At 40.9% G+C, this 13,872-nt stretch overlaps 1 protein-coding gene across 2 annotated transcripts in view; it reads right to left on the bottom strand.

Annotated features, from left to right (window-relative positions):
* Positions 1-10,591, bottom strand: part of LOC128887852 (PDZ domain-containing protein 4) — a 155,827-nt gene extending 145,236 nt beyond the window's left edge. Inside the window, exon 1 of one of the 2 annotated variants that reach the window (XM_054144243.1) lies at positions 10,035-10,591. In XM_054144243.1, the coding sequence (XP_054000218.1) occupies positions 10,035-10,055 (21 nt within the window). In that variant the 5' untranslated portion in view covers positions 10,056-10,591. Of the gene's footprint in view, positions 1-9,260; positions 9,404-10,034 lie in introns of those variants that run through there. The other variant, XM_054144244.1, reaches the window with a different exon arrangement.
* Positions 10,592-13,872: the final 3,281 nt, after the last annotated feature.

Here is a 13,872-nt window from a genome sequence, read left to right as displayed (position 1 = left end):
ATCCTGACAGAAACCACGTAATATATATACGGTGGCACTTTCAGTACCGGACTGCGTTAATGGAAACGGCGCAACAGGAAGCATCCGTTTGGAAAATTCTTCAGCAACTGATTACACATTCTAATTACAATCCCAAGTACAGCACGGTTTGCTAGTTAGTTTTTGAAATAGTCGTCGCGACGCACGGCGATGAATTGATAGTGTCTCGCGAAACTGAAGATTTTTCTAAAACTGCCGGTCGCTCGTCGCTCCGTCTCGTTTAAAGAGGTCGCGAGTTTGAAAGAAAAGGTTTAAAAAGCCCGGAGTTCCTCTATGCCTCGAAAACAAGGTAAAGTGGGACATACGAGTTTGTACGAACTCATTTCATTATTTTTCAAGTGCTGAATCCATCCATGAAGTGTTCCACACACATCAAGGTACGCCAGCGATTCTTAACGCAGCGTTGCGGCGCGTAAACACACTACTGTGCCTCCAAGACGGCTACAGGGTGATTCAAAATATTTCGCGAAAGAATCAAAGGAAAGAACGACCGCTCAGTTTGTGTATGTTACAAAGCTCGTTCAACAATTTTAATTGGTGATCGAAAAGAGATAGAGAAGATTTAAAAAAAAAAATGTTTCTTTCAGGTACAGAGTAACTTCAAAATAAAATCCAGTTCTTCTATATTGATTGTATCAGTTGTCCCTAAGCAAACATTTTCCCAACGTGCATAAACTTTCCTTCAGTGCATGTATTTAAATATATTTCTGCATTCTTCTTTCAGAGTGCAAATTCTTAAGCAAATAAAATTGTTTGATAACCTAAGAAACGAAAACCTAAAATAGAATATATGAATGTGGTTATCAAATATCCAGAATCTAAGAAATGAATTCCCCAAACGAAGTACATAAAATTGTATAATATATTAAATACCTAGAATCTAACAAATGAATACCCAAAATTCAATAAATAAAATTGTTTATTTCAGCTTACTATTAATCCAGTACTTGGTGTTCTAATCTACTGAAGTTTCTAAAAGAATGAATGAAACTCGATCTACTCATTTCCTTTCATTTCCGGCGATCGAGTAGAGTCGAAGTCGTACGTAAAAATGAAAATTCGCGACCGCAGATGCAAATACGACGTTGGAGACGGTACTGGGTACGCGAGTATGGCAAAGGGACGCGATGGTATCCGGAATTGTTGCCAGGGTTTCCCAACGTATCGTCCCGAAGATTACCATCGTAATATCCATCGCGTAATGGTCGGCCCGGCGACGTGGTTTCCACGACCGCGATGCTTTTTACTTTTGTCGCTCGAGAGTCTATTCCGGCACCATCCACGACTGCTCGAGTACGCTCGAAAACGCCCGACGACATTTTAGCGACACCCCGAGGCGCGTTCCTCGACGGCGCACCGTTATTCCGGAGAGAGAGTCATGTTTAACGACTTAAACGGTCCTTTTTTCGTCGTTGCAAGCCTGCCAACAGCCCCCGCGCCAAATAAATAGACAATACGGTACCCTCCCTTTCAAGTTGTCGCTGCTTTGGTACCGAGCGTAAGGTATGTGGAAATTGATCGCTGACGTGCCTTCGGCTCTCTTGGGACCTTACAGTAGATACATTAGAGTATCAGGTGGGTGGTTTCCATCGAAATAGTGTTATTAAATGAAAGGACGAATGAATCTTACTCGAAAATTCTTTATACATGATGGAGCAGTTCAATTTCTAGCGTAGAATATAAAGCTTTGCTTTGTTATTTATAGTCGGAACTTAAACAAGATTTATTCTAAATTTGCTCTATTATGTATACGTTCATATTTTATTCAATTTTATTTAATTTACTATAAAATATTAATTGGCAAAGATTCTTCATTGTACCTCCATATCAATTGGAGCGGATGCATTAGAGAAGTTGGGGATAATGCGGCCAGTGAGTGCAGTATTCGAGGTTTCCAAAAAATTTCCGAAAACTCGTCCTTATCTTGATTCCTCTTTCCCACTTTTTTCACTTCCCAAACCTAACGAAAACTCACTCCAGTTTCCTTCAAAAGACACTTCTGATTCCAAATCTAACCGAGCCCCATCGTTTCTCTTCCATTCCAGTATTATCGACATCAAGTCCTAACCCAGAGCCATAGCTCGAAATTTAATTTCACTCTTTGCGTCCATCGCAAATTAAGTCCTTAAAATTCTTACGTCCTTATCTTAATTCCTCTTCCTCACTTTCTCCACTTCCCAAACCTAAACGAAAACTCACTGCATCTTCCTCCAAAAGACACTTCTGATTCCAAATCTAACCAAGCCTCAATCTATCTTCCAACCCAGAATTATCGAAAGCAACTCCTAACCCAAAGCCGTAAGCTCGAAATTTAATTTCACTCTTTGCGTCCATCGCAAATTAAATCCCTAAAATTCTTACCAACGATTTCGAACAGTATAAAATTCAACCGTAGAGATCCCACGAAAAATGCGGCTCTCGTAGAGCGAAGTATTCTATTTTTTTCCAAGCGATAGGAGTCTCGATATGCGTCTCGAAAGCGTCGTCACGAGGCGTCGCGGTATTTCCTTCTGTCCGACGACCCGAACGTCGCGGATTTCCTCCTAGACGCCTTATCACGGGTGAAATCGAGCGTCGGGCACTCGACGCTGCCCGAGTTGAAACTCGACCGCGGGCCGGGCCGCATTTTTCGTTTATCACGGTACATTGATTCGTCGAGATCGACGAGCGGCCCGAGAACCGTTCGTTCTCCGCTCTGGCGCGAAAAAGTGGACACGCTCTCGAGACCTCGCAGTCGTTTTTCCTGCGCGCCAACCGACGACCCTAAATCGGTATGCGAACGTTTATTGCAGTTAACGCGCGTCCGACCGCGTAACACCTCGAACCGAATATTATAAATTCCTTCTTCGACGGTTTTTAAACGTTATCGACCGCCTAGACAAATTTTTATTGAAATTACAATAACGGAACCGTGGACGTTGCGCGTTTATCCCCCTCTCGTAAATTCCTAATAGAAATAAATGCACTTTTCGTTTATATCTCGTTTATATCTCAACGATTATGCCGGTGGATTTAAAGATTTGGACCGAGTTCAAGTGGTTGTAATCCGAAGTCTTTATTATGCCAGAGGCTTTTTTATGCAAGAGAGTTTATAACCCGCGCAGAGTCACAAAGAACCCTTATCCTCGCCGTTGACCACAACGAGCTAATAAATCAACGGAGTCGTTAGGTAAGAGGAAAAGAATTTCTTCGGTCTTCGGGAGCATTCCTTGAAAACATAAAACTGTTTGTCCAGTCCCTTCTGCGTTTCGTCCCGGATCTAGGTAGCCTCATCTGTGGGGCTTTGTCTAGCCATTAGTTGTTTGACTGTTACATATACACGCGGAAATCACAAAACATAGAAGGGATCGGAAACAGTTGTATGCAGAAGATAAGGCACACTCTTTTCGTTTCGACAGGCATTATTTCTCTAATGAAGTATTGCGAAGAATGCATTCGGGAAAGACTTATCGGATACCTTCCAGAGCTCCCGAGTGCATTCAAATTGAATATTTCATAATTGCTCATTAAAATTTGCATCTGGAACGTCGGAAAAATCCAACGGAAAGGTTTCTGAATTAAAAATAATTGCGTCAATATTTTTCTATTCGACTTTTTGGTAAAAGTATAATAAATAACATGTTTCATCTAACATCTACACAATTTCATTTCTACAAGCTTGAAGCTGTCTAAGTACTTGGAGAAATGATTCTTTCACCTTTCAAAGCTTCTAAGTGCATTCAAATTGCCAATTCAATCTTTAGAATTGTTCATTAAAATCGTATCGAAACCTCAGAAAAATCCAACGATAAATTTTCTAAAGAACTGCGTCAATATTTTTCGCGAAGTAACTAATATCCTCAATTAACCGCCCACTAATTAATCCAAACACGAGTTTGCCTACGCCTGTTCGCCACGATTATTCGTCCTAACGAATACCGGATCAAAATTACTGACATCTTCCGGGGATGCACGCGTTATTAAACGCTCTTCTAAAATTTAATAACCTGCATACTCGACTAATTATGTATAATTCTCTCATACGTCCGCGATTGAGGTAACCCGTGGCACGATACGCTCCCCGGTATCAAATAAGCTGTAACGTATGTGTATATCTTCGCTCGAAAGCGTCCAACAGAAATTCCTACGCTTTATTCCCGGTAATTTGGACTGTAGGACGAACAGCACGGACCGTGATTATGATGCTACGCCAAACTACCGTAATATGCAAATTTTAGAGCCACGCAGGCTAGCCGTTAACGTCCCTTCCTTGCTCAAAATTATTAATGGTCACGTAAGTGTCCCGTTTGTCCCGCAACTGGAGAAATTTCACGATCCACGTCCGTAAATCTCTATAAGGTGTTCCACTATTACGCCCGCGTACGCTCAAAGCCGATTGTTTGCAAAATGATCGTGGTTGATGGATAAATTGTAGAAGAAATTTTAATTGCTGAATTAAGATTTGCGGAATTGATTCGCTTAGTCAAATAGGAATATTTTAAATAAAATATCTTTGAGTATAGATCGCACAAGTGGAAATGTATAAATCGAAAATTTCGTTTACTAAATCGAGGTTCTAGAAATTGATCGATTTAGTAAGTTAAAAATATTTCGAATGAGAAAGCATTAAGGATAGAATGCACGAGTGGAAATGTATAATTTGAAAATTTCGTTTACTAAATCAATGTTCTAGAAATTGATCGATTTAGTAAGTAAAAAATAGTTTGAGAAACTTTAATGAGAAACCATTAAGGATAGAATGCACGAGTGGAAATTTATAATTTGAAAATTTCAATTGCTAATAGATCTATTCTTAGAGGTTTCTCGTTTAAACTATTTTTATTTGACTAAATGAATCAATTCCCCAAACCATAATTAGTCATATACACATTTGATCGTATAATAATTTAAGTTTCTTCTTTCCCTACTTTCCCTATTTTTATTATTTAAAAAACCGTTCGCCCTACGCAATGAACTGAAAGCTATATTTTGAAAACCTGTAATTAGTACATTACAAAGAATATAAGGAAAACCTTTCCGAGAGGCTGAAGAACATCTACGCGCAAAGTTGTTGGTTCAAATACTGTAAAGGAACAAAAGCTTCGTGGTTCGCTCGCAAGTGCTCTCACACCTTAACGAGGGAACACCTGGTGAATAACAGAAACGCTTCGTGAACAAATTCAGAAAGACTTTCGGAACGTAACGGCCGTTATTACTAATGTTTAGAGACTTCGGTCGTCTATGAAGTTAAGAACTTGAACAATTTCAAATAAGTTTAGTTTCCTTGCAAAAGTGGGATTTCCTCCTGGGGGAGGTGGCGGGGACTTCTTGGTAAAGGCTTGTCCAGAGTTTCGCGAAGTGTAGGACCTAAACTGTGAAGTTAAATTCTTAACTTGGCGAGCGACCGAGCAGCGGCCTGAAGTAGAAAATAATTGCGAAATGTTGGGTATGGAACGTTCCTCTTTATTCGAATCTAATTCAAATTAATTTAGAATTAATCCAAGACGATTAATATCACCTATCACTTTGTTCGATAGCTTCTTCTATAAATATTATCCTTAAAAAAATTCTACTAACACAAACGAAACTTCATTCTCTCTACACAAAGTTTAATTAAAATTCATTTACTTCATCCACAACAAGTCCATCTTTCTCATCAGCGAGTACTTTCAAGAAAAACATAAATATTCCCCATCGAACAAAGTGATAATCTCCGTGAAATTCTCTTCCAAGCTCGTGTTATTGTTTTCCTTTGCGTCGCTCGTAGAATAATAATTTACTTCGCAGAAATAAGAGTTCGAGTGACGTAATCCATTTGTGTTTGGAATAACGCCAAGAGACGCGAAAAAAGTAGCCATGGCAACCGAACGCGCGTAATTAAATACTGTTTACCGCCTCCAATGCTCTCCGCGCACGAAATAAAAAGAATGCGAGGTAAAAAGGTGCACGAGGTCTCCTGAAATCGCCGTGAACGCGCTAAAATTAAACGCAACGGGTAAAACAAACTACCACGGGCCAAACACCTTCGATACGCGAGCGTAAACGCGAGTGTAAACGTACGTTGAACCCCGCGACAGCACTTCGGGGAAATTCTCTTATCGCCTCGTGTTTATCTACCTGTGAACTTGCTACGCCAGTTCGGACGATAAGGGAAGAGGTGAAACGTGGACAAGACGCGAAGGACACGCGTTTCTTTTCCACCCAAATCGTGTTCTTAAACAAAGGATCGCTGAATACCACTCGTAAATAATTTGTACGCATTTGTACTGTTCAACTTTTAGCAAGTGTGAAACACTGCTTAGACATTTATGGTTGGTGAACTTAGACAAGATATATTTATTTCATTTAGTGGAAAAGATTTTAAAATTTAACCGTTCAGATCGATATTATATCTTACTATTCATAAATAACCAGACTGTATATGCAATTAATTATTTTCTAAATTATGTAGCGTGTACATTATTATGGATTCTTTATATATTTTATATTTAGAACAAATAATGAACTACTTCGTATCCATCGCTCATCCAGCAACAAGTACTCTGAACAAAAACTCTCTGACAAAAATATTTCACGTTCAACGAATGAAAACTCCCAATAATTGTTCGCGGATTGTTTCTCGAACAAAATTATACCGGAACCCGCGATTCGTAGTCTTCTACGGGACTACTTGCAACCCGTTCTTCCGCGACACGGGCATCGTTGTCGCGAAAAAATCAAAATACATATTCCGCGGGGCGAATGAAAATTGTTCGTCGAAACGTTAAGCGAGCAAGATCTCATCGAAACAATGCCGTGAAAATTCTGCTAACGATCGCCGTAACGACCGAACTTTCGCGCGAAAAAATCGCGAACGAAATCGTAAAATAACGTTGGGATTGGTTTCATTCCGCGAACGATATTATAAATCGATAACTATTAATGTATTAATATTGAATGATTTAACACCCTGTACGATATATAATTTGCATAAATCATTGCTACATCGTGCATTTGCATCTATAAGCACGTATAGTGATTCATGGATACCTACAGAAAATATCAACAATGTACATTTATCGCATCGACTTGCTCCCTTTCATTATCGACGTAATTCAACCTATCAAAAGATTTCGAGCAACATTTCGACGCGACATGGCCCTTATTCCCAAGAGTATTCGGTTACTTCGTTATTGCAAATACAGAAATATTATTATCAAAGTTACACCGCGGACACGAGATAACGTAATTCCGTTTCAAAAATGAGATAACCGCGAAATTAGATACCGCGTTACTTGGAATAATATTTCAAATGTGTCCAGTGGTTCTGTTTGCGTGTTAATGTTATTGCTTGAACGTTGTTACTATTGGAACTGATCTTTCGGTTCGTTTTTCTTTCGTGTCCTTAACCGACGCGCGAATCAAAGAGCGTCCGAGGCGTACAATGGGAAAAGTTGTTTACCATCCAACGAGAACGACGCAATTATTCCAAACGGTACGCTCTTCGAAAGCGACACGGTCAAAGTACGTTTTCTCGGACCGATGGATCCGTCTAAAGGTCCGTGAACTAAGAAAATTCATGCATACAAAATTTTAAACAACTTTTTTATCAAGTTAAAGTGATTTTTTTCACCCAAAGAACTCGTTCTTTTTTTCAAACTTGCAGTAATTTCACATCTCACCATTTTTGCGGCTTTTTCTTAGCTCACATAGAAGAAAAATGTATGAAAATGAAAATTTCTTTTGGTTCTTTCGTGTCAAATCAAAATTACGACCTGCATCATTCCAGCCGACAGGAGGATTGAATTGTAAGCTGCTCTACAAATGTGCGTCACAGTCGACTCGATTTGAATATTTCTAGTTGAAAAAATTTCTACAGGCTACTCAAATACGTATAAAAATAAGATAAAAAGTTCGATACAATTAATGATTTCTTTCCATCCTAAAAAAATTCGCGAAAAACCGCTTTTTTTAAATCTCCTCATTCAGGATACCCCTTTAAGCTCTCCTCGAGTCAAAGCGATACTGCCTAAAACATTTGTTCTCTATCACTAAGGAGGATAAGACACTCGAGTGACTAGTTCTAAACGTTCCACCTAGTATATTTAAAATGTCGACGCTCCCATTGGCGACTACGAAAAGCCTGGTGGCATCGTGCACTCGAAACTTCGGTGGCCGGGTCAGGTGTCCTCGAAAACCCGAGGCAACTTTGGATGGTGCCTCGATTGTACGATAATTAACGCGATATAATTGGATCACCGGCCATCGGCAATTATTCGGGCACGCTCCAGAGAATCGTCGAAAAAAAAAAAAAAAAGAAACGTGGAAAGATAATAAATGAGAATACGCGAGAGTTAACTCTTTATTCCGATGCGAATGCTTAACCCGTGACGCTCCCATGAAAGATTCTCCGATCTCTCTTTCTCTGTTTCCCCGCGTTGTTCTATACATCTGTCCCGTTTTACTTGCTCACCGTAACCAAGCGAGTGAGGTTAGGACAAATAGATGCCACGCTCACTTTCCTTTTTCATCTTTGTACGATACATTCTGTATCGTACACGGTAACTGTAGAGCAGTTCGTTACCGTTGCCCACGGCAACGAACAATACGAGTACACTTCATTCTCTTTCTACGCGGTAAATACGTTCGAAAGGACGACCGTATAAACAAAGACAGGCTGTGGCGAAAAGTTGTTCTCGAAGTTTTCGAAACTCGCGTGGTAATGTACACCGACAATTATTTACGAAGAAAATGTTTCGATGTATACACTCGGAACTGTAAATGTACCTTCTATGTTTATCGAAGAAATTCTAAATTAAATAATACATAGGTTCGATGACTCCAAATAAATGTATCATTATATGTACATGAATAAACTTTACACATGTATACACTCATAGAGAATCATTTATTTGGAAAAATCACTCCAGTTACTTAATTTAGACAAATTTCGTCAACACGCATACACGGTGTAGTCTAAGGCATCGACTTTCGGTAGAGGTTAACCTGAATATTGCAAAATTCCTTCCCCTAAATAGTCGCGAACGTTTCAAGCTCTCGATAGTAGTAGTAAAAATTTTGACCGACGTGTAATGAACGCTTTCGTTGCAATCTATTTACGAAACCTTTTAAAAGCACAACAATTGAAACAGTTTTCTTTTTCTAGACCATGCGCAGCTCGGAATCGAGTAAAAAGAGAATGTACTGCGAGTTGGCGAACGCCAATAGTTATAATCGTTAATGGCGGTAATAACGGTACATACCACGTCACGATAATCTTTCCACGAAACGCTCAGTGGAACAACATTACGGAGAAATCGAGCAGCATCAAGGTTACGCAGCCACGCTGTAAACTTTCCGGTCTGTTGACACTTTTTCTACGTTAATCGACACTGATTACTTGTTATTGACTGAGAACGCGCAGCTTTACTTTCTTAAACGGTCATCCATCTTGAATAGTAGTCTAGTGAACTTCGCGCATAGGTACGAGAATCGAAAGCGTTCTAGGGGTGTTCGACTTCGAATCGATTTTTCAAATCGATCGTTGCATGGCGGTCAACGATTAGTCCTCCATTGTAGGTTTCTATTTTTCTTTTGTTCCTTTCGAATATCTTTTTGCAAAAAAAGCTAGTATTTCTTATGTTTGTTTCTTTCGACAAAATGAGGAGAGGCTATTTACCCCTAGTTTAAAAATAAAAGTTACCAAAAGAGTAACCACTGATCGTAGTTGAGAATCAAGTTATTTTTTTTCTTCCGAACGCTCTGAATATTTAGATATTTACGTATGACATTATCAGTGCCAATAAGAAATTAAGAAAGACAATTTTTCAAATGAATCGTTAAGAAATGTATTAATTCGGCTCTAATCGAAATCTAGTCTCTTCCACGAAAAATCGATTTCACAATCGAACAACTCCAGTACGTTCCGCGTGCCGCAACGATGTACTCCGTAATAGTAGAAACTGACTCCGAAATCGTGACATTTCGCAAGATGAAACGCACGATTGGAGTAATAGAATAAAACAATGCTCGCTTACCTTCAATATCACGAAATCCATGTCGCGTGGTCCCGGTGGTGGAGGACGAAGCGTGGTCGATGACGTCTTGCCGCGGACTCGGAGCGAGAGAATGCAGGTCTCGAAGGCGAAGAAACGAGACCAAGTTGCCTGTGTATAAACGACGGAGACGCAGCCGAGGCGAGGCAGACCGATGAAAAGGGCAAGACCGACCGAAACACGAAGAAAGCAGTTACGGGCACTCGACACTTCTTTTCCACTTGTTCGCGTCGTCGACGACTCGGAGCAACGAGCACTCACACGCGGCACGAGGCGGCTGGGTCGTTGTCACTCCGATGATCCAGCATCGCTGCGCGTTCTCGCGGATCCAACGGCCACGAGAGCGAACGCGAGAGATTTATTTCCACGAAATGTTTCTCCGTTCGCGATTAGGAAACGGTAACTGGACGCACGAGGTGAACGCGAGACGACTTAGGCGAGGCGATTCGGAGTGCAAGACGCGTCTGGAGCACGCGAGAGATACGGTTCGGCCAACACGCGTGGCGGCTCGGCGTCGACTGAATTCGACAGCGGTCGCGCGCCACGAGTGGCAGGCGTGTCTCGAGTGCGCGCTGGAAGGAGACCGAGCTATGCAGCCGCGTCGGGAGGGGATGGAGACCGGCGAGAGAGAGGGAGACACGCGACTCGACGACGCGGCAGACAGAGACGAGACGCAGGGATGAGCGACCGACCGTCGGAGACCACAGTTGCACTGCTTGCAACTATAGAAAGGCGAGAGGAGAGGAGTGCAGAGAAATGGATTCAGGAGGAACAGACGCGACAGGATTGAACAGAACGGAATGGAATGGAAGGAACGAGATACATACACCTCGAACGACTCGTAGAGACGAGCGAATGACACAAAGAGCGAAAGAGATTTACAACAAATGTAGATTATCCGAAAGAATCGTTTGCAACGCTACCGTCGCGATAGCACAGGTATGCAAGAGCAGCAGATAAGTTCTCCGTTGTACCCCGATACCCATCGTGTTTCGTCCTTCTCGCTCAATTTTGTTCTTTACAGTCGCGTGACTGCTTTTAAAACAATAGATCAGTTTCTTAAATTAATATGAGTGATAGAACTGTGATAAGAAAAATAGGTATGGAAGTATGAGAGCAGAACGTATAAATATCAGGCATGGAAGTTTGAACGAAGAGGAACGAATGGAAAAACTGTGATAAATGTACGTCGACAAAAACAGGCATGGAAGTATGAAAGTAAAACATGTAATATAAGGTATGGAAGTATGAGAGTAAAACATGTAAATATTAGGTATGGAATGATAGGCAGAAGCGAGAGAGAGAGAGAGAGAGAGAGAGAGAGGTATGGAAGTATGCAAGTATAAAATAATGTGAGGCGACAAAGACAACGAATCACTCAGTAGTGTAACAAGGGCTGTAAACTACCCTATCACTTAAATAAAGACGCAAATACGCAAATAAGCGTGACTGCTCTACCTAGCGAATGTCAATTTAAGTAATTACAAGACAAGACGATTGTATACGTTCTTAAACCAATACAGTTTTATTTTACCCGGTTCAAAAAATCGAGACGTCAAGGTGAATTCAACGGGATGGAATCGGATATTCCGCTCCATCGGCGCAACAGGATGACAAGCACGGCTAGAAACCTAGAAGCTAGTAATTTGGAAAATCGACCAGAGCTGTGTGATTAAAACGACGGTTAAGCGACTGAATGGGTCCGATCGGTCGATAAGATTGAATGGATTTTCATTAATTCCGTTTCACTGCCGTGGACGATTTTATTTTTATCAATTCCGGTATGATTACATCCGCCAGATCGTAGCCATTTGGTTATAGAGAACAAGATAGTCGAGCGAAATTAATGTTCATTTACGTTCTGGGCGTTTCTCCCATTGTTTCCCCTGAAAATAAATGTGCGCGCACAGAAGGTACTAATAGCCATTAATCTCGCCGTTTTACTCTCTATGACAAAGAACCTACGGATCTACGCGATAAACAAAGCAACCTAACTTCATTCTTGCTAAGTGTATCCTAAAACTATCCTTTCTTGCACAGGGCGAAATGGTGGACAGTCGAACTAATGAAACAAAGAGAAAAAGGTTTGAAATCGGAAATATGGGATGTTCGAGGTGGCGAATCGCAGTCGCGAAAGGAAAAGCAAAGTCGGCTGTTGCATAGCCGCGAGAGAAATGAAGAACAAGGACGCGAAGGCCGAGAAACGCTTAACGGAATAGGAGGGAAAGGGAGAGAGAAAGGGGATCCGCTATTCTTTTATTTACCTGGCCGCCAACCACTCCTACTCCACCCACACGTACACACAGACTCTTTAACTCGCCTGTTATCTCTCTCGCTCTAGATGCAGATGCACGCGTGTCTTTTACCTTTGTTTCCATTCCGACACCGCAGACAGTCGTCAATTACCGTTGCGTTTTGGTCAGCCGCGATGTCGCATCGCGTTACCGGATGTTGGCGTCAAGGTTGTTTCTGCGTCGGATGGGCGCGACGTTCCTACGTCCAGTACACCGCGAACGACAAACACACACACACGCGGAAATAAATTCCGTCGCAAAATTTCTTCTCTTCCGTTTGCAACGGTACCGCAGAATTAGAGGGTAGTTTCGGGTAAACCCGAGAGTGTGATTCTGTGGACGAATTATTATTTAAATACGTGACTATTATTCAGAGATGGGCAAAACCCTAGGCTTCGAAAAAATGTTTGTCTCGTTTCCTCTTTTGAACATTTTCCAAAGAAGGAAACGAGACAAACACATCGACAAACTTCAAATTTATTCGAAGCCTAGGGTTTTGCCCATCTCTGCTATTATTCAAATTTCATTGAAATTTTCCATCTTAATTACGTCCACTTTAAATCCTTGAATTTCATTCATCGAATATCTGCATGATACATAGAGAGTTCGGTAACTGAAATTTATATAAAAATTTGGTTGAATACACATAAAATGTTATAGATTTGGAATTTTATCCGTTGATAATATAGTTGAAAATGAAAGTCGCTCTCAGTGGCTGGATAACCAGGGATAAGTTTTAATTATTTAATCGGCCCAAATAGTATCATATACTTTTTCATAAACGACTACTGTAACTGGTGTAATTACAAATATTTTATATGCTGTTTTAATACTTGGATGCGACGAACCCATATTCCGTTTTAAAATGGTATGTACATCAATTTTGCAAGAGACATTTGAAACTTTCTATTTCGTTCGCAAGCTCGTGTTATTATGTTTTGTTTCAAACTATGATGCCAATTTATTTCATTTTTAACGAGTTACAGTACTTACTGGTAGAAAAATAACATTCGTTCTCTTAATTTGTACAGTTTTTTATATAAATAATGAAGAAAATGAAGAACATTATTCAGTGCGTTCGTCCTAGTTCAATGCCATTATTTTTATACCATAAAACGTTTATATACGATATTATATGTTGTAGCTGTGACTCGAATTTGTTCTTTCGCATTGTCCCAGGCAGGTGCACGACCATCGTCCTACCTGGCGCGGTTACAGGAGTAAACGCACCCTCGCGGCAGGGGCAATCAAACAGAAAATTCATAATCACGATCTTAACAAGGAAAGTTGCATAAAAAGCGACTGAAAAGTTGCCAAGTTCCCGCCGTCTCGTTTGTAATCCCAACTCTCCTCAACCCTTCCTCAACGCGGCGCTCTCGAAGCCCACTCATAATTACCAAAGTTAATTTGCGAATCGCAATTTAATTGGCCGGTTCTTGAAGGTTCCTTAAACTTCGTCTTTCGCGTAGCCGCGATTCCCCTTCCGCGATGCGGAGGCACGGCCCTCTACGCAGAAAAGAAAGGGG

This window comes from Hylaeus anthracinus, unplaced genomic scaffold (assembly GCF_026225885.1).
Source record: "Hylaeus anthracinus isolate JK02 unplaced genomic scaffold, UHH_iyHylAnth1.0_haploid 11989, whole genome shotgun sequence".
Lineage (NCBI taxonomy): Eukaryota > Metazoa > Arthropoda > Insecta > Hymenoptera > Colletidae > Hylaeus > Hylaeus anthracinus.
Note: the sequence above shows the minus strand (reverse complement) of the source record. Positions and strands in the feature narration are given on the sequence as shown.